This window comes from Salmo salar, chromosome 18 (assembly GCF_965601325.2).
Source record: "Salmo salar chromosome 18, fSalSal1, whole genome shotgun sequence".
NCBI classification, from domain to species: domain Eukaryota; kingdom Metazoa; phylum Chordata; class Actinopteri; order Salmoniformes; family Salmonidae; genus Salmo; species Salmo salar.
In genome coordinates, this window is record NC_138308.1 from 80,888,376 (window position 1) to 80,911,154 (window position 22,779).

At 43.2% G+C, this 22,779-nt stretch overlaps 1 protein-coding gene across 1 annotated transcript; it reads left to right on the forward strand.

Annotated features, from left to right (window-relative positions):
* Window positions 1-11,100: 11,100 nt before the first annotated feature.
* LOC106577812 (Fc receptor-like protein 3) lies at window positions 11,101-21,551 on the forward strand. Its single transcript, XM_082964572.1, has 19 exons — window positions 11,101-11,176; window positions 11,320-11,364; window positions 11,577-11,846; window positions 12,459-12,719; window positions 12,894-13,154; window positions 13,297-13,581; window positions 13,711-13,983; window positions 14,166-14,432; window positions 14,518-14,838; window positions 14,933-15,211; window positions 15,386-15,631; window positions 16,385-16,501; window positions 16,724-16,821; window positions 16,986-17,036; window positions 18,130-18,201; window positions 18,318-18,380; window positions 18,504-18,578; window positions 18,678-18,737; window positions 20,910-21,551. Exons 1-15 carry the CDS (start codon window positions 11,146-11,148, stop codon window positions 18,154-18,156), a joined length of 2,832 nt encoding a protein of 943 aa, XP_082820698.1. The 5' UTR covers window positions 11,101-11,145; the 3' UTR covers window positions 18,157-18,201; window positions 18,318-18,380; window positions 18,504-18,578; window positions 18,678-18,737; window positions 20,910-21,551.
* The last annotated feature ends 1,228 nt before the right edge of the window (window positions 21,552-22,779 follow it).

A 22,779-nucleotide genomic window follows, 5' to 3' on the forward strand; every position in this document is an offset into this window, starting at 1 on the left:
TTATAACTCATTTCTGTGTTCTATTCATGTGCTGTTCTATAAAGCAATTTCTGTTTTCATGCAAGTGGTTGACTGAACGAATCCTCACTATCAGTAGCTGCAATTTGGCAGTACACCCAGACATTGTTTTTAAGAACGAATGATATCTCAGTTTCAAGATCTCAGCTTAGAGAGAAGAATCCTCATGAGGTATTGGTCTGTCACATGTTATGAACCAGTATTGGTCGGTCACATGGATGAAACAAAATGGTAATGATTCATTAGTAATGCTAAATCATGCAAATATAACTTGTCTTTGTATAGCCGTATATAAGAGAACTGCTGGGTCTGCCCAGGGAGACCTCCTGATTGACATGTGTACCATGGTGCATTGAGTTGATTGGAACCTCTCCAGTGCATTGACAATAAATAATGATTCATATTAAGATTGACTTTGAGTGACCCTGTGTAAGAATTTCCACGACACTTTGAAGCAGTGTGCCAATGCTTGTGCCACTTTATCAGAAGCAGATCAATTACGTCCGAAGCTTTGTTTTGTCGAACAACCACCTGATTGGTTTGCTATTGGTTTCAGTAGAAGACAAAAAGGCTTTACTGCACACGTGTTAAGTCGTGTGCGACGACATCTATAACAATTTGGCTGTTCTAAATTCTTTTGAACAGCAGGTGCCACCAGTGTACAACATGTTGATCAAAGCCTCGTGTAATGAACCTATTTTCGACACAATGTGATGGAAATGCTCAAATCTTCAGGAAACTTAGTTTCCCCATCACCTTTAAATAAAGGCCTTATTATGTACAGTACCAGTCAAAAGTTTGGACACACCTATTCATTAAAGGGTTTTTCTTTATTTAACTATTTTCTACATTGTAGAATAATAGTGAAGACATTCAAACTATGAAATAAAAAATATGGAATCATGTAGTAACCAAATAAGTGTTAAACAAATCAAAATATATTTTATAAATGAGATTCTTCAAAGTAGCCACCCTTGGCCTTGATGACAGCATTGCACACGCTTGGCATTCTCTCAACCAGCTTCATGAGGTGGTAACCTGGAATGCATTTACATTAACAGGACTGCCTTGTTCAAGGTTAATATGTGGAATTTGTTTCCTTGTTAATGCATTTGAGCCAATCAGTTGTGTTGTGAAATGGTAGGGGTGGTATACAGAATATAGCCTTATTTGGTAAAAGACCAAGTCCATATTATGGCAAGAACAGCTCAAATAAGCAAAGATAAATGACAGTCCATCATTACCTTAAGACATGAAGGTCAGTCAGTACAGACAATTTGAAGAACTTTGAGAATGTATTCAAGTGCAGTTGCAAAAACCATAAAGTGTTATGATGAAACCGGATCTCATGAGGACCGCCACAGGAAAGGAAGACACAGAGTTACCTCTGCTGCAGGGGATAAGTTCATTAGGAGTTAACTGCACCTCAGATTGCAGCCCAAATAAATGCTTCATGGAGTTCAAGTAACAGACACAGCTCAACATCAACTGTTCAGAGGAGACTGTGTGAATCAGGCCTTCATGGTCGAATTGCTGCAAAGAAACCACTACTAAAGGACACCAATAAGAAGAAGAGCCTTGCTTGGGCCAAGAAAAATGAGCAATGGACATTAGGCTGGTGGAAATATGTATTTTGGTCTGATGAGTCCAAATTGGCGATTTTTGGTACCAACCGCTGTGTCTTTGTGAGACGCGGAGTAGGTGAACAAATGATCTCCGCATTTGTGGTTCCCACCGTGAAGAATTTACTGAGGAGATGTGATGATGTGGGGGTGCTTTGCTGGTGACACTGTCAGTGATGTATTTAGAATTCAAGGCACACTTAACCAGCATGGCTACCACAGCATTCTGCAGCGATACGCCATTCCATCTGGTTTGCGCTTAGTGCAACTATAATCTGTTTTTCAAAAGGACAATGACCCAAAACAAACCTCCAGGCTGTGTAAGGGATATTTGACTAAGGAGAGTGATGGAGTGCTGCATCAGATGACCTGACCTCCACAATCACCCGACCTTAACCCAATTGAGATGGTTTGGGATGAGTTGAACCGCAGAGTGAAGGAAAAGCATTCAACAAGTACTCAGCATATGTGGGAGCTCCTTCAAGACGGTTCGAAAAGCATTCCTCATGAAGCTTGACGAGAGAATGCCAAGAGTGTGCAAATCTGTCATCAAGGCAAATGGTGGCTACTTTCAAAAATCTAAAATATATTAAGATTTGTTCAACACTTTTTGGGTTAATACATGATTCCATATGTTTTTTTATATAGTTTTAATGTCTTCACTATTATTCTATAATGAAGAAAAAAATATATATATATATATCTAAAAAAAAAACGACAACATTATGAGTCGGTGTGTCCAAACTTTTGACTAGTACTGTATGTTTGACATTACAGAGTATGTAACAAAACAAAATGTTGAAAAAGTCAAGTGGTGTGAATGTGTTCTGAAGGAACTGTATAACAGTTGGATCAACAAGACTAAATAAACCTACACTTTGAGCACTTCAACCTGCCTTGCTTCCTACAACATTGTTGCATTTACAATTGCTACCAGTCCCTATTCTACATATGTTAGTAACATGTTTCACTGTTCAAACTGTGCATGCCTGTCAACACATCAAATACTTTGCAGAAAGGCTGAGAAACTTTTCACTGGTTTGTCATAGTTACCACACACCAATAACCCTCCTCAAACAGAGAGGAGTTGAGTGGTTATGGATTGATCTCTTCCTCTTTAGCAGTGAGGGTTTGTGAAGGAGAGTGGCGTGTGTGAAGCTGTTTTTTTCCACTGTGGTCAGAGATAGACAAATGGAGAAAGGGTTGTAGATGTCAAAATGATGAATAGGCCTATACATGAAAAGGTGTGTGGGGCTTTCTGTGTTTATCAGAGAGATGAATGTCAATGTTATTTTAGCATACAGTATACTGTAGTTCACTTGTCATATTCATTTCTCGTTTACATTTAATCTATCACTGACAGTGGCGGTCAGTGCCGTTTAAGATGAGGGAGGACGATTTCTTTCCTTATGAGCATGGCCTTATTTCAATTACAGAAAATTGTATGACTGTTTTCAATATTCCATTCACCCAGTTCAATGTAACAACGATAGGTTTACGCTACTACATGATACAAACATTTTCCCTATACCCATCATGAGGTTGCTAGCTTATGACAAATTTGAGGTGACAGACAGTGACACACTCTTGCCTGAATCTAGTTGATCTAGGGTGTAATCATTCATCCTACAGTTGCAAACGAGAGTTTCTATTGGACGAATTCTGGTATGCTTATCCCCGTTTGCTTAAATTTAAGAAATGTTTTTCAACAGAATCGGCAAAATGAATACACACCTGATCACATGTAAACATGGGTCACTTTCATAGCATCCACGTTGTATTCCTTCTTGCATCTATGAGCTCTCCTCCTCTCACCTTTGCTCTTCGCTTGTGGACTTCAATGCACAACACATCAGCTGTATGTGACCAGGCAAAAAAAAACTTTCGAAGCCAAACCATGCCATAACCGCTACACACAGCCTACATCGTTGTAACCATATTAGCTAAAGTATCGTCATAGTCAACATAGCTAATAGAACTAAAACGTTAGTAAACCTGCTTCAATCATGCAGTAACGTTACAGTGTACAGTTACTAAGCAGTTTAGTGATTACACCAGTTGGCCCCGGTGGCAATAAATTAGTAAAATCAAAAGCTTATCTTGACTTGGAAGAGTTCCAGTCATAGCCAGTTAGCTAACATAGCATCCCTCTGTTTGAGCAGGGTGTTTCAGTAGGCGAAACTACCTAGCTGCATTTGCTAGTTATGTAAATGAAACTGAACGTGAATTTTTTTGAAACAAAATTTCTCTCTCTCGCTCTTGCTTCTCCTTAATTTTGGAAGAAATTAATTTGTTCAAAACTGTTCAATTATTGTCTTTCTCTTTGAGTCAACTACTCACCACATGTTATGCACTGCAGCGCTAGCTAGCTGTAGCTTATACTTTAGGTACTAGATTAATTCTCTGATCCTTTGATTGGGTGGACATGTCAGTTCATGTTGTAAGGACTCTGATAGGTTGGAGAACGTCCTCCAGAAGTTGTCATAATTACTTTGTAAGTCTATAGAATGGGGTGAGAACCATGAACCTCCTAGGTTTTGTATTGAAGTCAATGTACCCAGATGACGACGGAAGCTAGCTGTCCTCTGGCTACACCATGGTGCTACCTACAGAGTGCTGTTGAGGCTACTGTAGACCTTCATTGCAAAACACTGTGTTTTAAACTATTTGGTGACCTGAATATATTTAATATAGTTTTATCTAAAAAGGATCACTTTTTAAATGTGTTAAAATATGTATTTATATGAAATTAACTGAGGAGGATTGTCCTCCCCTTCCTCCTCTGAGGAGCCTCCACTGCAGTCTGATAACTCATTTCCTGTGTTATTCCTCTGAACAGTTGACAGACCTGCCTTGTAACCAAGAATCTTCACACACAGCTAACTTCTAAATAGCTCCTAAACCATGAAGTCAACCCTTTAACACCTCTCCACCTCTCCTAGTGACAAAGAAACTACTGAAAATGTAAACATGACCGGGTATGGTCAATGCAATGTTGCCTATTTGTCACATGCGTCGAAAGGGACAGACCAAGGCGCAGCGTGTTGAGTGCTCATCTTCTATTTATGAGAACACTTAAACAAAATAAACAAACTACAAACGACAGTTCCGTAAGGACAATGACTATACGAAAAACAACCACCCACAACCCACAGGAAAAAACAGGCTGCCTAAGTATGGCTTCCAATCAGAGACAACGAAAGAAACCTGCCTCTGATTGGAAACTATACTCGGCCACACATAGAAAATGAACATAGAAAATGAAAACTAGAACAAATCCCCATGAAACAAACCAACCCCAAAACACACAAAAGCAATACCCCCTGCCACGCCCTGACCATACTACAATGACAAATTACCCCTTTTACTGGTCAGAAAATGACACATTTGCACAAATATAAATGTATCATCAATGCTCCTTCCTGTCATAGTTGTCTGTGTAGGTGGCAGGGAAGGCGCAGGAGAAACCAACTTGGTTAAACTGGAGTATTTTAATTAACAAAAAAACTAACTCCAAAACCAAAGTACAAAAATAACATGGGTAAAAATAACCCGTCGCACACCGATACAAAATACACGCATACATAACACAAACAATCACTGTCAAGGACATGAGGGAAAACAGAGGGTTAAATACACAACATGTAATGAATGGGATTGGAACCAGGTGTAGGAAGACAAGACAAAACCAATGGAAAATGAAAAACTGATCAATGATGGCTAGAAGACCAGTGACGTAGACCGCCGAGCACCACCCGAGCAAGGAGGAGCATCGACTTCGGTAGAAGTCGTCACAGTACCCCCCTGACGCGAGGCTCCAGCAGCGCGTCGACACTGGCCTCGGGGACGACCCGGAGGACGAGGTGCAGGGCGATCCGGATGGAGACGATGGAACTCTCGCAGCAGGGAAGGATCTAACACATCCTCCACCGGAACCCAGCATCTCTCCTCTGGACCGTACCCCTCCCAGTCCATGAGGTACTGAAGGCCCCTCGCCCGACGTCTCGAATCCAGGATGGATCGAACAGAGTACGCCGGGGCCTCCTCAATTTCAAGAGGGGGCGGAGGAATCTCCCGCACCTCAGCCTCCTGGAGCGGGCCAGCCACCACCGGCCTGAGGAGAGACACATGGAACGAGGGGTTAATGCGGTAAAGGGGGGGAAGCTTTAACCTATAACATACGTTGTTCACTCTCCTCAGGACTTTAAACAGCCCCACAAACCGCGGACCCAGCTTCCGGCAGGGCAGGCGGAGGGGCAGGTTTCTGGTCAAGAGCCAGACCCTGTCCCCCGGTGCAAACACCGGGGCCTCACTGTGGTGACGGTCTGCGCCAACTTTCTGGCGCCGTATCGCGCGCTGAAGGTGGACGTGAGCGGCGTCCCAGGTTTCCTCCGCGAGCCGGAACCAGACATCCATCGTAGGAGCCTCGGTCTGACTCTGACGCCAAAGGGCCAGACCCCCAGACGTTCCATGAACGCCTTCCAGACCCTTGACGTTAACTGGGGGGTCCAAGACACTATATCCTCAGGCACCCCGTAGTGCCGAAAGACGTGTAAACAGAGCCTCCGCAGTTTGTAGGGTCGTAGGGAGACCGGGCAAAGGGAGCAGACGACAGGACTTAGAAAAATGATCCACAACGACCAGGATCGGGGTGTTACCTTGTGAAGGTGGAAGATCAGTTATGAAATCCACCGACAAGTGCGACCACGGCCGTTGTGGAACGGGTAAGGGTTGTAATTTACCTCTGGGTAGGTGTCTAGGAGCCTTGCACTGGGCGCACACTGAGCAGGTGGAAACATAAACCCTCACGTCCTTAGCTAAAGTGGGCCACCAGTACCTCCCACTAAGACAGCGCATCGTCCGATCAATCCCAGGATGACGTGTGAGCCCAGTAGATCAATCGGTCGCGGACAGCAGACGGAACGTACAGACGGCCAGCTGGACACTCAGGGGGAACGGGCTCTGCACGTGACGCCCGCTCAATGTCCGCGTCCAGCTCCCACACTACAGGTGCCACCAAACAAGAGGCTGGAATTATGGGAGTGGGATCCATGGGCCGCTCCTCTGTGTCATACAGCCGGGACAATGCGTCTGCCTTAACGTTCTGGGAACCTGGTCTGTAAGAGAGGGTAAACACAAAACGGGTGAAAAACATGGCCCACCTTGCCTGGCGAGGACTAAGTCTCCTCGCCTCCCAGATGTACTCCAGATTGCGGTGGTCAGTCCAGATGAGAAAAGGGTGTTTAGCCCCCTCAAGCCAATGTCTCCACACCTTCAAAGCCTTGACGACAGACAACAACTCCCAGTCTCCCACATCATAGTTTCGCTCCGCCGGGCTGAGCTTCTTAGAGAAGAAGGCACAGGGGCGGAGCTTAGATGGCGTACCCAAGCGCTGAGAGAGCACAGCTCCTATCCCAGCCTCAGACGCGTCCACCTCCACTATGAATTGCAAAGACGGATCCGGATGAGCCAACACCGTTACCGAGGTAAACAGAGCCTTCAGTTTCCTAAAAGCCCTGTCCGCCCCAGCCGACCACTGCAAACTCACTGGACCCCCCCTTCATCAGTGAGGTACCTTGGCGTGACCCTGGACAACACCCTGTCGTTCTCCACTAACATCAAGGCGGTGGCCCGATCCTGTAGGTTCATGCTCTACAACATTCGCAGAGTATGACCCTGCCCCACACAGGAAGCGGCACAGGTCCTAATCCAGGCACTTGTCATCTCCCGTCTGGATTACTGCAACTCGCTGTTGGCTGGGCTCCCTGCCTGTGCCATTAAACCCCTACAACTCATCCAGAACGCCGCAGCCCGTCTGGTGTTCAACCTTCCCAAGTTCTCTCACGTCACCCCGCTCCTCCGCTCTCTCCACTGGCTTCCAGTTGAAGCTCGCATCCGCTACAAGACCATGGTGCTTGCCTACGGAGCTGTGAGGGGAACGGCACCTCCGTACCTTCAGGCTCTGATCAGGCCCTACACCCAAACAAGGGCACTGCGTTCATCCACCTCTGGCCTGCTCGCCTCCCTACCTCTGCGGAAGCACAGTTCCCGCTCAGCCCAGTCAAAATTGTTCGCTGCTCTGGCACCCCAATGGTGGAACAAGCTCCCTCACGACGCCAGGACAGCGGAGTCAATCACCACCTTCCGTAGACACCTGAAACCCCACCTCTTTAAGGAATACCTAGGATAGGATAAAGTAATCCTTCTAAGCCCCCCCCCCCACCCCCTTAAAAGATTTAGATGCACTATTGTAAAGTGGTTGTTCCACTGGATATCATAAGGTGAATGCACCAATTTGTAAGTCGCTCTGGATAAGAGCGTCTGCTAAATGACTTAAATGTAAGTGTAGGTAATGGGAGCAGCTACCTGACCAAAACCCCGGATAAACCTCCGGTAATAATTGGCAAACCCTAAAAATCGCTGCACCTCCTTCACCGTGGTTGGAGTCGGCCAATTACGCATGGCTGCAATGGGGTCACATACTCTAAGAAGGAGACGGACTGTTGAAAGAACAGGCATTTCTCAGCCTTGACATACAGGTCATCCTCCAACAGGCAACCAAGCACTCTGCGCACCAGGGACACATGCTCGGCGCGTGTAGAGGAGTGTATTAGAATGTCATCGATATACACCACTACACCCTGCCCGTGCAGGTCCCTGAAAATCTTGTCTACAAAAGATTGGAAGATTGATGGAGCATTCTTCAACCCGTACGGCATGACGAGGTACTCAGAATGCCCTGAGGTGGTACTAAATGCTGTCTTCCACTGGTGTCCCCCTCAGATTCGCACCAGGTTGTACGTACTCCTGAGATCCAGTTTAGTGAGGAAGCGCGCCTCGTGCATTAACTCAATCGCCGTGGCGATCAGAGGTAGCGGGTAACTGTACCCCACCATGATTTTATTAAGACCTCGATAATCAATGCACGGGCGCAGACCTCCATCCTTCTTCTTCACAAAAAAGAAACTCGAGGAGACGGGTGAAATAGAGGACCTGACGTACCCCTGACGCAGGGATTCGGAGATATATGTCTCCATAGCCACCGTCTCTGCTTGCGACAGGGGATACACATGACTCTTGGGAAGTGCAGCGTCTACCATGATTTAATCTTACAATCCACTGTCGATGGGGTGGTAATTGAGTCGCCTTCCTTTTACAGAAGGCGAGAGCCAAATCGACATATTCGGGGGGAATGCGCACGGTGGAGACCTGGTCTGGACTTTCCACCGTAGTAGCACCAACGGAAACCCCTACACACCTACCTGAGCACTCTCGCGACCACCCCGTGAGAGCCCTCTGTGGCCAAGAAAAAGTGGGGTTATGACTAGTTAACCAAGGTAGGGCCAGCACCACGGGATACGCAGGAGTGTCAATAAGGAAAAGACACATTTCTTCCATGTGACCCCCTGCGTCACCATACTCAAAGGTGCTGTGGTCTCCCTGATAAACCCTGACCCTAATGGTCGACTATCTAAGGTGTGAACGGGGAAAGGCACATCCACGGGTACAATGGGGATCCCTAAACTATGAGCAAAAGCTTGATCAATGAAATTCCCAGCCGCGCATGAATCTAATAGCGCCTTATGCTGGGAACGTGGGGAAAACTCAGGAAAAGTAACAGACAAATATATGTTCAACAGAGGGCTCTGGATGAGAATGGTGCCTACTCACCTGGGGTGGCGCCAGAGCGCCCTGCCTGCTACCTCGATTCCCAGAGGAACCTACCCGGCACCGACCAGCAGTGTGACCTCTGCGGCCACATATGGTGCACGAGCGAGAACCCCCTCCAGTCTCCCTGTGCACCCTCCCTCCCAGTTCCATGGGTAGAGGAGAGGGGGTGCGGGAGGATGGAAACACCAGACCCCAATCTGGACGTCCACGAGCAGCCAGCAGGTTGTCCATCCGGATGGAAAGATCCACCAGCTGGTCGAAGGTGAGGGTGGTGTCTCTGCAGGCCAGCTCCCGACGGACGTCCGCACGCAGACTGCAGCGGTAATGGTCAATCAGGGCCCTGTGATTCCATCCCGTACCGGCTGCCAGGGTCCTGAATTCCAGGGCAAAATCCTGGACGCTCCTCGTCTCCTGCCTCAGATGGTAGAGGCGCTCACCCACCACGCTGCCCTCGGGTGGGTGGTCGAAAGCTGCCCGAAAACGGCGGGTGAACTCCTCATAATGGTCCAATGCCGCGTCTCCCTCTCCACACACAGCGCTGGCCCACTCCAGGGCTCTCCCGGTGAGGCACGAGATAAGGGCGAAACTCTTCTCACGGTCAGTTGGAACTGGGTGGACCGTGGCCAGATAAAGTTCTAATTGGAGTAGGAAACCCTGGCAGTTGGCAGCACTTCCGTCGTAACCCTGAGGCATGGCTAGATGGATGCCATCGGGTTCAGGTTGACAAGGGGCGCTCCAGAGACCCCGGTTGGGTGACTGGATGTGCAAGATGAACTCCCTGTCTCTCCCAGCAGTCCATATTCTGGACAACGCGATCCATGGCGGCGCACATATGGTGTAGCTTCTCCGCATTCTCCTGGATGCGCTCCTCCACCTCCCTGTCCGGGGTATCTTCTCCTGCTGACTTCAATATTTTGGTCAGTGATTCTGTCATAGTCGTGTGTGTGTAGGTGGCAGGGAAGTCAGGCGCAGGAGAAACCAACTTGGTTAAACTGGAGTATTTTAATTAACAAAAAAACAAACTCCAAAACCAAAGTACAAAAATAACATGGGTAAAAATAACCCGTCGCACACCGATACAAAATACACACATACATAACACAAACAATCAATGACAAGGACATGAGGGAAAACAGAGGGTTAAATACACAACATGTAATGAATGGGATTGGAACCAGGTGTGTATGAAGACAAGACAAACCAATGGAAAATGAAAAACTGATCAATGATGGCTAGAAGACCGGTGACGGCGACCGCCGAGTACCACCCGAGCAAGGAGGGGCATCGACTTCGGTAGAAGTCGTGACACTTCCTCAGATCATTACTTTAGTTTTGTTAGTTCTCTCTTCCACCAACAATAAGACCACAGCGTTGCTGTGTCCACTGCTTTTACAGAAAGAGGAAGTTGACTGAACATGACAAATTCTGAGATAACTTTTCTTTAAAGAGTAAACAAAGGTTTGAGGGGAACCATCTATCTGTGCATGGTGGGTGTAAAAATAAACTAACATCTGCACATACTGATATCAAATCACAAGTTCTGATCTCATGTCAGATCTCTTTTCTCCTTCCATTCTCCCTTAATCCAATAAAGAGGAAGTAACCAGTGTGAGGTCATGTAGCCAACCATAAGAAGAAGTTGGTCAGATATTTAACACGCCATCAACCGCTACGCTTTTTTCTCACAGTCTTTGTACGTTTCTCAATAATTTTCTCTCTATTTTCTGTGTGATGGTGAAGAGGTGTGATCTAAACAGACTGTCATCATATAGGAAGTAGAGGGGTTTGTCAGAAGAACTGTAGTTCAGAGAAAGTCACTTGCCAGTGGAACAGAATGGACAACACATTGCTCTGTGTGCTGCTCTGTAAGTACTGACGTTGTATTAGTGTTTGTGTGTTTGTCTATGAGCACAATGCACTAATGTTAATATTACTACTCTATTACTATAGTAGTATACACTTCTGTATTACTACTGTACTGTAATGACTTTCTTTGTCTTTGTTGAAGTGCTGAGTATCCTCATCTACTGTGGACACTGTGGTGAAGATGATGGTAGATATTCATTTATTTGATCAATTGTTATATTGAAGCTCTTTTTTATTGACATTTTTATCCATGGATGTTTGTGTCTGAGAGAGAATGTAAAGAATGTGGTAAGAGCTGTAAGTATTTAGTTGCACAAAATACACTGAGTGAATAAAACATTAAGAACACCTTCCTTGCAACTGTATATTCAGTCAGGTGTCTGTGTTCGGTCTGTGCAGAGAGATGTGAGGCTGTTCTGACCCTCCAACCTAACTGGACCCAGATATTCAGTGAAGAGACTGTCACTATGAGATGTGACATACAGGGGGGAAGAGACTCTGACTGGCAGTATGAGTGGCATAACAACAGGAAGTTAGTCTACTCTAACAAAAAGCCAGAGTACAGAATCAGTCCTGTTTACACATTTAACAGTGGTTCATATACCTGTGAGGGTGTGAAGGGAATCAAGCGCTCTGAAACCAGTGATCCTGTACAACTGACTGTGTCTGGTAAGTCTAACTAATCATGTAAACATCTCTATGGGTAACTATAATAATTTACAGTGAGTGTCACAAAACATTAAGAACACCTTCCTAATATTGAGTTGCAAACGTGCACTTTTTTCCCTCGAAAGAGTCTCAATTCGTCAGGGCATGGACTTTATAAGGTGTCAAAAGCGTTCAACAGGGATACTGTCCCATGTTGATTCCAATGCTTCTCACAGGTGTGTCAAGTTGGCTGGATGTCATTAGAGTGGTGGACCATTCTTGATACACACGTGAATCTGTTGAGTGTGAAAAACTTAGGAGTGTTGAAGTTCTTGGTGCAAACCAATGCACCTGGCACCTACTACCATACCCCATTCAAAGGCACTTTAATCTTTTGTCTGGCCCGTTCACCCTCTGAATGGCACACATACACAATCCATGTCCCAATTGTCTGAAGGATTAAGAATCCTTCTTTAACTTGTCTTCTCTCCTTCATCTACACTGATTGAAGTGGATTTAACAGGTGACATGGATGGATTTACCTGATTTACCTGGTCAGTCTATGTCATGGAAAGTTCATCATGTTTTGTACACTCAGTGTATATTGGATATATTTTGTTTATGTTTCCACAGCTCTTCCCAGTGCCTCAGTGAGTGTCTCTGCTCCGGGTCCCCTCTACTATGGAGATACAGTCAGTCTGCAGTGTGACATACCAGACTACACAGACTTGATGTACTACTGGTACAAAAACAACCAACCAGGTTACAGTACACATGGTAAAACCCTCACAATCTCTCTCCCTGACCAGGATGGTCAGTACCAGTGTTGGGGGACCAGGAGAGATCGGCCCCAGAAGTCTCAACTCAGCAGAGCCCTCTCTATCCAGCTCACTGGTGAGCTTGAGACTAAATCATTGACAAAGAGTAAAAAGAGGCCTTATGTACTAACTCCAAATGCAATTATTCCCAATGATAACCTTTTTGAATCAATACCATGATAGCAAGATTCTCAACATTTGTTCTCATATTAGGTATGAATCAACAACTGACTGCATTGTCTTTCAACAGCTCTACCCACGGCCTCAGTGAGTGTCTCTCCTCAGGGTCTCCTCTACTCTGGAGAGACAGTCAGTCTGCAGTGTGACATACCAGACTACACAGACTGGACGTACCACTGGTCCAGAAACAACCAACCAGGTTCCGGTACACATGGTAAAACCATCAACATCTCTCTCCCTGACCAAGATGGTCAGTACCAGTGTCTGGGGACCAGGAGAGATCGGCCCCAGAAGTCTCAACTCAGTGGAACCGTCCTCATCAGATCAACTGGTGAGCTCGAGACTGATTACATACACCTAGAATTGACTTTTATCTAAACTCTCCAATAGCTAAACTGTTGGATATGAATCCACATGATGTATATCAAATAATGTTCAAATAATCTGATTAATTTGATGCTCTTCTCTCACAGCCCTGCCCAAAGCTGAACTGAGTGTAGAGCCAAACCCTGTGTTCCCTGGAGAGACAGTTACTCTGACGTGTTCAGTAGAGTCTGACAGTATCTGGAACTATCAGTGGTACAAAGACAGGAATGATAATGTAGTACCTCAGTCTGTCAGACACACTATAACAGGAGACACCCTCACCATCAGTAGAGCTGCTGAGTCTGACCAGGGTCTCTACTGGTGTCAGGGAGAGAGAAGATCCAGACCCACATCTTCACAACCAAGTAATGTTATTACCCTCACTGTGACTGGTGAGTTACTTTGTTGTTGTTGTTGTTGTTGCTGCTGTTGTTGTTGTTGTTGTTGTTGTTGTTGTTGTTGTTGTTTGTGTGTGTCAGTAAAGTGGATCTTCCCACTCAAACCTATTGCAATACCAACAGATTATCAGCCATCGACTACACTGACTTCAGACAAAGAGGACGTATTCACAGGAGACAGTGTGACACTGAGCTGTACTGTAGAGTCTTCTGGATGGACGTTTTACTGGTACAGACACAGACCAGACTCTACACCAGTAACCACAACCTCTGGATACTCCTACACACTCAGCTGGGTCAGTGTCTCTGATGGAGGACAGTACTGGTGCAGAGCTGGGAGAGGAGACCCAGTCTACTACACTCTGTACAGTGACCCAGTCCAGATAAACATTACTGGTGAGTTTATACTGTTTAGGATAGTTGGTTCCTATGTGGATTAATAATATGTAGTCTACTTGTTGTCCATATGTTACTGAATACCTTTCATGTCTTCAGGGTCTATTGATGTGAGTATTGATGAGCGTCATTTGTATTCTGATGTGTGCAACATATTCACTATTTGTTGTGTCTGTGCAGAGAGACCTGTCGCTGTTCTGACCCTTCTGCTGTTCTGACCCAGATATTCAGTGGAGAGACTGTTACTATGAGATGTAACATACAGGGAGGAGGAGACTCTGACTGGCAGTATGAGTGGTATAACGACAGGAAGTCAGTCTACTCTAATGCAAATCCAGAGTACAGAATCAGTCCTGTCTGCTCATCTAACAGTGGTTCATATACCTGTCAGGGTGTGAAGGGAAACAAGCGCTCTGAAACCAGTGATGCTGTACAACTGAATGTGTCATGTAAGTCTATTTAAGTCTACATGTGTCATGATTGTTCTCTCAAATATTTGTAAGATTAAAAGGTTAAATACTTCCTTCATAACAGATAAACCCAAGGCTGTCCTGAGTATCTCTCCTCAGTGGCTGAACCCTGGAGACTCAGTGACTCTGAGCTGTGAAGTTGACAAGACGTCTACAGGCTGGAGGTTCTCCTGGTACAGGACTGTTCCCTACAGAGCTGGGTTACCCTCCCTATCAGACAAGTCTTACTCTCTACTGCCCCAATCTGACAATGTGACTAGTGAAGACTCCTACACTCTGATCCCTGCTGGTCCTACTCCCACAGGAGGATATGTGTGTAGAGCTGAGAGAGGAGACCCAGTCTATAACACACTCTTCAGTGAACCTCAGTTTCTCTGGTCAGGAGGTAACTAACTACATTAAAACATATTTAAGTCTCCCTCATGTGTATAATATATATTATTTAACTAAAGGTTTTACTCCGTCTCTCTTTGTTTCAGATCTGCAGCCTTCAGTGTCTCTCAGAATAAGTCCCAACACAACTCAACACTTTAGATCAAAGTCTCTCTCACTGAGCTGTGAGGAGAAGGGGAACTCTACTGGATGGAGACTGATGAGATACACAGAGAGAGGAGTAGAGTCAGGGTGTGTCTCTAACTGGGGATCAATAACAGGGTCCACATGTACCATCAGGTCAACATACACATGGTTCAGTGGAGTGTTCTGGTGTGAGTCTGGATCAGGAGAGTACAGTAATGCTGTCAACATCACAGTGGATGGTAAGTGTATTGTACGACATTCACACTCAAAAAACAACAACATTTCAATGTATGATAGGATGTTCAATTCTGTAACTGAATTGCATCTCTTATAAAATACAAGATCATAATATTTTGAGGGTGATGACTCCAGTATTCAGATTTACAGTATTATTTATATATTATGTTAAACAGATGGTTATGTGATCCTGGAGAGCCCTGTCCATCCCATGACTGAAGGAGACTCTGTGACTCTGACCTGCAAATACTGGACAACCAGCTCAAACATCAAGGCTGATTTCTACAAAGATGGAGTACTCATCAAGAATGAGACCACAGGAGAGATGACCATCCCTGCAGTATCCAAGTCAGATGAAGGATTCTACAAATGCAAATCCCCTGACAAGGGAGAATCACCAGAGAGCTGGATGACAGTGAGAGGTGAGAAAACGATTATGATCTCAAGTTAACTTTTCATCATCTGTGTGATAGTGATTATAGTGTTGATGTTAACATACGTTTGGATTTGTACTCCCATAGAAAATATGATCTCTCAACTAAATTATCAAAAGATACAGGCTGGTCTATACACCTATTTAACTAAAATATAAACGCAACATGTAAAGTGTTGGTCCCATGTTTAATGAGCTGAAATTAAAGATCCCAGAAATGTTCCATATGCACAAAAAGCCTATTTCTCTCAAATTTAGTGAAGAAATGTGTTTACATCCCTGTTAGTGAGCATTTCTCCTTTGCCAAGATAATCCATCCACCTGACTGGTGTGGCATATCAAGAAGCTGATAAAACAGCATGATCATTACACAGATTATTACCTCACAACCACAGACCAAGTGTAACCACGCCAGCCCAGGACCTCCACATCCGGTAATCTGAGGGGGGGGGGGGGGGGGGGGGGGGGGATTTCTGTATTTAATAGCACTTTTCAGGGGGAAAACTCATTCTGATTGACTGTGCCTGGCTCCCCAGTAGGTGGGCCTATGCCCTCCCAGGCCAACCCATGGCTGCACCCCTGCCCAGTCAGTAAAATCCATAGATTAGAGCCTAATATTTTTTTTTTTCAATTGACTGATGTACTTATATGAACTGTAACTCAGTAAAAACATTGAAATTGTTGCATGGCGAGTTAATATTTTGGTTCAGAGGCTGATGGTGTTGTGCTGTTCTCTCTCCAGTCGTATCTCCTGGATCCTCTACATCAGTCCTAGTTGGAGTGGTTGTGGGTCTGGTTGTTGCTGGTGTTCTACTGGTCATTCTCCTCATCCTGCTGTGGCGATTTAAAAACACCAAAGGTGAGATTTTATTATTAATCATTAAACGTTTTAGTTCATGTTTAGTTAGAAAAATGTGTAATTACAATAGTTAAAAACAGCAATGACCCGATATAATCGTATGCATTTCTCTTTACAGGTTCCTGTTTCAACAGAATATTCTCGTGACTACACCCGTCTCTCAACTATGATAATTCAGTAACATATCGTCTTAGTACTTCATGAGTATATCTCTCCCTCTAGGAACCCCCAGCCCCAGAGCACCAACCAGGACCCCCAACAGGACCAAGGATCTACCCAGGGCCAGGCTCCTGATGCTGGGTATACACTTCTGCAGCATGGTCAGTTTCTCAGCTCAGACCTCTACCACTCCTCTTTCTGTAACCTCATACACTGACTCATCAACATCCACTTTATTAACAACATGTTACTGTACTCTCTGTCCCTAGACAAGCTGAGGGATAACCAACCTAACTAACCTGTCTCTCTCTTCTTTGACCAACAGGTGGTGCTCACATCTATGATACGATCAATCCCTCAGACAACAATGTTAATGGTACTGTATGTTACGTTTAATATGAATACAGTATAGAGTTACTGCTGCTGTTCTTCATGTGTTTAATATGAATACAGTATAGAGTTACTGCTGCTGTTCTTCATGTGTTTAATATGACTACAGTATAGAGTTACTGCTGCTGTTCTTCATGTGTTTAATATGAATACAGTATAGAGTTACTGGTGCTGTTCTTCATGTGTTTAATATGAATACAGTATAGAGTTACTGCTGCTGTTCTTCATGTGTTTAATATGAATACAGTATAGAGTTACTGCTGCTGTTCTTCATGTGTTTAATATGACTACAGTATAGAGTTACTGCTGCTGTTCTTCATGTGTTTAATATGAATACAGTATAGAGTTACTGCTGCTGTTCTTCATGTGTTTAATATGATTACAGTATAGAGTTACTGCTGCTGTTCTTCATGTGTTTAATATGAATACAGTATAGAGTTACTGCTGTTGTTCTTCATGTGTTTAATATGATTACAGTATAGAGTTACTGCTGCTGTTCTTCATGTGTTTAATATGACTACAGTATAGAGTTACTGCTGCTGTTCTTCATATGTTTAATATGAATACAGTATAGAGTTACTGCTGCTGTTCTTCATGTGTTTAATATGAATACAGTATAGAGTTACTGCTGCTGTTCTTCACGTGTTTAATATGAATACAGTATAGAGTTACTGCTGCTGTTCTTCATGTGTTTAATATGAATACAGTATAGAGTTACTGCTACTGTTTTCATGTGTTTAATATGAATACAGTATAGAGTTACTGCTGCTGTTCTTCATGTGTTTAATATGAATACAGTATAGAGTTACTGCTGCTGTTCTTCATGTGTTTAATATGACTAACACACTAATACTAAGGGCTGTATTCAGTCCGTATCGTGGAAGTTCAGCGTTACAGTGATTTAAATTTAAAGGCAATGTTCCCACGTTAGTGGAGACTACATTCAAGGTAAACGCTGTACATGTCGGCTCAATCAGAAATGACCTTTACATTTCTGTCAGTCAATCTGTAACCCTTCATCAATACAGACTGAATAGAGTCCTAAGTAGAAATATTAGTGTGTCACCTGTATGTTTCAGATGCTGCTGCTGGACCAAGTCATGTGACATACGCCCAGATTCAACTCAAAAAGTTGGACAAGAAAAAGAAAGGTGACTTTCAACTGTGACATCAATTAATATTGTGCAGTGTATCAAAGTTGGAACATTTACATATTTGAAAATAAAACCAAATATACAAAACTTCAGCCCATCTTCCTACTCCTCAGAAAAGCCAGCTGATCCAAAATAAAGTCCAGTCTACTCTGAGGTGCAGACAGGGAAAGCCACAGGTAAGACCTATTCTACAATTTGGTAGTTAGTCAATAAATTCACAATTTGAGAGTTTTTATGAAGAGGCAGAATATGCAATAAGCTAATTCCTTTATTTCTTGACTGGAAATGTCCATTGTCAGCAGCAGCTGGACCTGTTGATGTGTCCTATGCTGAGGTTGACCTCCAAAAGAAGACCAAAGCCAAGAAGAAGAGAGGTAAGTCTGGACATCCCTCCCTCCATATTCCCCCTATCAGAACCTCATACCTCTGACCCCTTATTGAATATCTATGTATTTTATCCTCACTCCCTACAGAAACAACCCCACCAGAGGCAGATTCAGTCTATTCTCAACTGAAGTCAGACACAACCCCAGGTAAGATGCTATTGATACTTATATGTAACCCTCTCACCATAGACTTGGATAGATCAGCAAGGGAATAATGGTGAAAAGTACATCTCAGTGTATAAACCTTTATGATATTCACCCACTAGAGGAAACAAGAGGCTAGCGATATTACTAATAGATACATAAAGGCTTATATTACTGTTTTCAGAATGTTTCTGACGCTACAAAATGAATGACTCATTGAAAATACAAACACACACAGAATGCAATTTAACATGAATATATTTTGATTAAAACATTTGCAGTTACTCAAATACCACACAATCAATTACAATATAGGAATAAAGATAATATAACCCCGGGTACAGAGAGTGTACTCTTAAAACTCAGGCACTGACACTGTTGGACCTAGCAAGCAGCAAAACAGCTCCTGATCTGACAAGTTAAGCTACCGTGACTAAATTCTCCACACAGCAGCAGGTGAATTCAGGTAAATTCTATAGATATTTAACAAGACTTTCTGTACACTTGTAAGAGGTAAGTGAAATTGAACAACAGTCTCTTTGCTAAATGCAATCCGTAATCCCTTCAAATGGAAAAGTTGTAAATTCAACAACTATAATGTCCGTCTCAGTTCTCCTCATGTCTCGAGTAGCTTCATCCCTTCCAGTGCCTCAAAAGTCCTGTGTTCACGCGATAGGCCCATTTAGTTTATGATAATGCCCTTTTAGTTTAAGAGCTGTTTTGAAAAGACCAATAGAAATTTCCGTCTGTTTTGGTGGGATGGAGGTTTGGCCTTCCATGGTGACATCACCATGTCCAAAATGTGTTAATACACCAATAAGAAAGAGTTCCGAACAGCTCTGCCAATAACAGCTAATTTTCAGTTTTCCCCTCCCCACTCAGACCACTTCCAGAGAGTCCTAGAAATTTCTTGCTTGAGAAATTACCCTTTCCAAAGAAGCTTTTTGTTTATTTTTGACCATTTTAATTGAAAACAATCACAGGTTGGTACTTAATTGTTACCCAGAAATGATTTGATATTGAGATGAAAACGGCTGCATAGGATCTTTAAATTACTGACGTTTTTCTTTGAAGCTTGCACATGAAAGTAACACAACATAGGCTGAACAACAGAGGATGTAGAAAAACGACATGTTTCTTGTACATGGTTAATCAGGGTATTACTTATATGGAACTAATGCTCATATCATAGAGATATACTGTCAATAGATACAGTATATCTCTGTTTTATTCTTAGGACTATGTTTGACTGCATGCACTAAAACATGTTGTGTGTTGATATGTTACAGGTCCTTGAAGGAGATGGAGGGATAAATAACTTTGTGTGGTGATATGTTACAGGTCCTTGAGGGAGATGGAGGGATAAATAACTTTGTGTGGTGATATGTTACAGGTCCTTGAGGGAGATGGAGGGATAAATAACTTTGTGTGGTGACATGTTACAGGTCCTTGAGGGAGATGGAGGGATAAATAACTTTGTGTGGTGATTGATATGTTACAGGTCCTTGAGGGAGATGGAGGGATAAATAACTTTCTGTGGTGATTGATATGTTACAGGTCCTTGAGGGAGATGGGATAAATAACTTTGTGTGGTGATATGTTACAGGTCCTTGAGGGAGATGGGATAAATTACTTTGTGTGGTGATATGTTACAGGTCCTTGAGGGAGATGGAGGAATAAATAACTGTGTGTGGTGATATGTTACAGGTCCATGAGGGAGATGGAGGGATAAATAACTTAGTGTGGTGATATGTTACAGGTTCTTGAGGGAGATGGAGGGATAAATAACTGTGTGTGGTGATATGTTACAGGTCCTTGAGGGAGATGGAGGGATAAATAACTTTGTGTGGTGATATGTTACAGGTTCTTGAGGGAGATGGAGGGATAAATAACTCTGTGTGGTGATATGTTACAGGTCCTTGAGGGAGATGGAGGGCTAAATGACTTTGTGTGGTGATATGTTACAGGTTCTTGAGGGAGATGGAGGGATAAATAACTCTGTGTGGTGATATGTTACAGGTCCTTGAGGGAGATGGAGGGGTAAATAACTTTGTGTGGTGATATGTTACAGGTTCTTGAGGGAGATGGAGGGATAAATAACTCTGTGTGGTGATATGTTACAGGTCCTTGAGGGAGATGGAGGGATAAATAACTGTGTGTGGTGATATGTTACAGGTCCTTGAGGGAGATGGAGGGACACGCCATCAGAGAGGGAACAACCGGGAACATGGGTTATGCATGCTCGATGCACGCAAGCACACACACATGCAGGCATGCTCACACACACACAAACAAACAAAAATGAGCACACACACATGCACACGAACACACAAATACAGAAAAAAACACATTCATTTTTACAAGTGAACATGTGAAGTATTCCAAAAACACATGTTTTCATGTGATCACGTGATCTTATTTGAAGCAACATGTGATGACATGAAACTGCACATGTGAAAACTTGATTTCACATTACATTTCTCATGTGTTTTTTCTGTGAGGGACACTCTGTCACGCCCTGACCATAGAGCCTTTTTTATTCTCTATTTTGGTTAGGTCAGGGTGTGACTGGGGGGGTGTTTCTATCTAGGTTGTCTAGTTCTATGTTGGCCTGGTATGGTTCCCAATCAGAGGCAGCTGTTTATCGTTGTCTCTGATTGGGGATCATATTTCGGCAGCCATTTCCCCACTGGTTTGTGGGATCTTGTTTTTGTGTAGGTGCCTGTTTGCATGTCACTGTTGTCACGTTTCGTTTGATCATTTATTGTTTTTGTATTTTGCTGAAGTTTCACGTTATAATAAAGATGTGGAACGCTACTCACGCTGCGCCTTGGTCCAATCATTACGACGAACGTGACACACACAATAACATCTTGTACATTAAGGATTTGTATGTTATTTTAATTTACCAGATAAATACAACAAATATATTTAATTTAACCATTTGTGTATTACTGTAACAGCTTAAATAAATGATATGGTGTAATGCTGATAGATCTTATAAACAGCAACAGTAATTCTATCTGCTTTGTATTGTGTATTACTGTAACAGCTTAAATAAATGATACGGTGTAATGATGATAGATCTGATAAACAGCTACAGTAATTCTAATCTGCTTTGTATTGTGTATTACTGTAACAGCTTAAATAAATGATATGGTGTAATGCAGATAGAATTACTGTAGCTGTTTATCAGATCTATCTGCTTTGTATTGTGTATTACTGTAACAGCTTAAATAAATGGTATGGTGTAATGATGATAGATCTTACAAACAGCCACAGTAATTCTATTTGCTTTGTATTGTGTATTGAACTGTTGGGTTGTAAATGTACTGACATTTATTATCATTGATTCATTATTTCTGTCATTCAGATGATAGAATAACATATTTTCTATATGAATGTCACATATACATGTTTGCTTCTAATAACCTGTACTTTTACAATATCTTTGCATCGTGCTTTTTTACTAAACTTTTATTTTTTTATCCACCAGATGGAATGAATGCTTTGTTACTGCTACTGCATTCCAATTAGACTGGTTTGGATTTCTTCCTGAACAATATGGCTGCTATTTTGCCCCATTTTGGAACTTTAACCCCTCTAGTAATTTAATAGGATGTCTATGGTCACTGCTCCTGAGAGACAGAAGCAGGTCGCTATGGAGACCACAAGTCACAGGAAGTTACAATACAACAACATCTTACTTGAAATGTAGAAGGGGTGACTTTGTCAATAACCAAGAAACCACTTCCTCCTGAAAACACACAAGTGGGAAGGTTTTTCATCTACCTCAGCCACACTGACCTATGACCATGCAGGAGAACTCATGCAAACTCTCTGCAGAACTGCACGCACACAGTTATCATACTTTATTATCTCCCTCTCAGTCTCTCTATCTTTCCATCTCTCTCTCAATTCATTTAAATTCAAAGGGCTTGTTTGGCATGGGAAACATGTTTTCATTGCCAATGCAAGTGAAATAGATTATAAACAAAAGTGAAATAAACAATACAAAAAAAACAGTAAACATTACACTCACAAA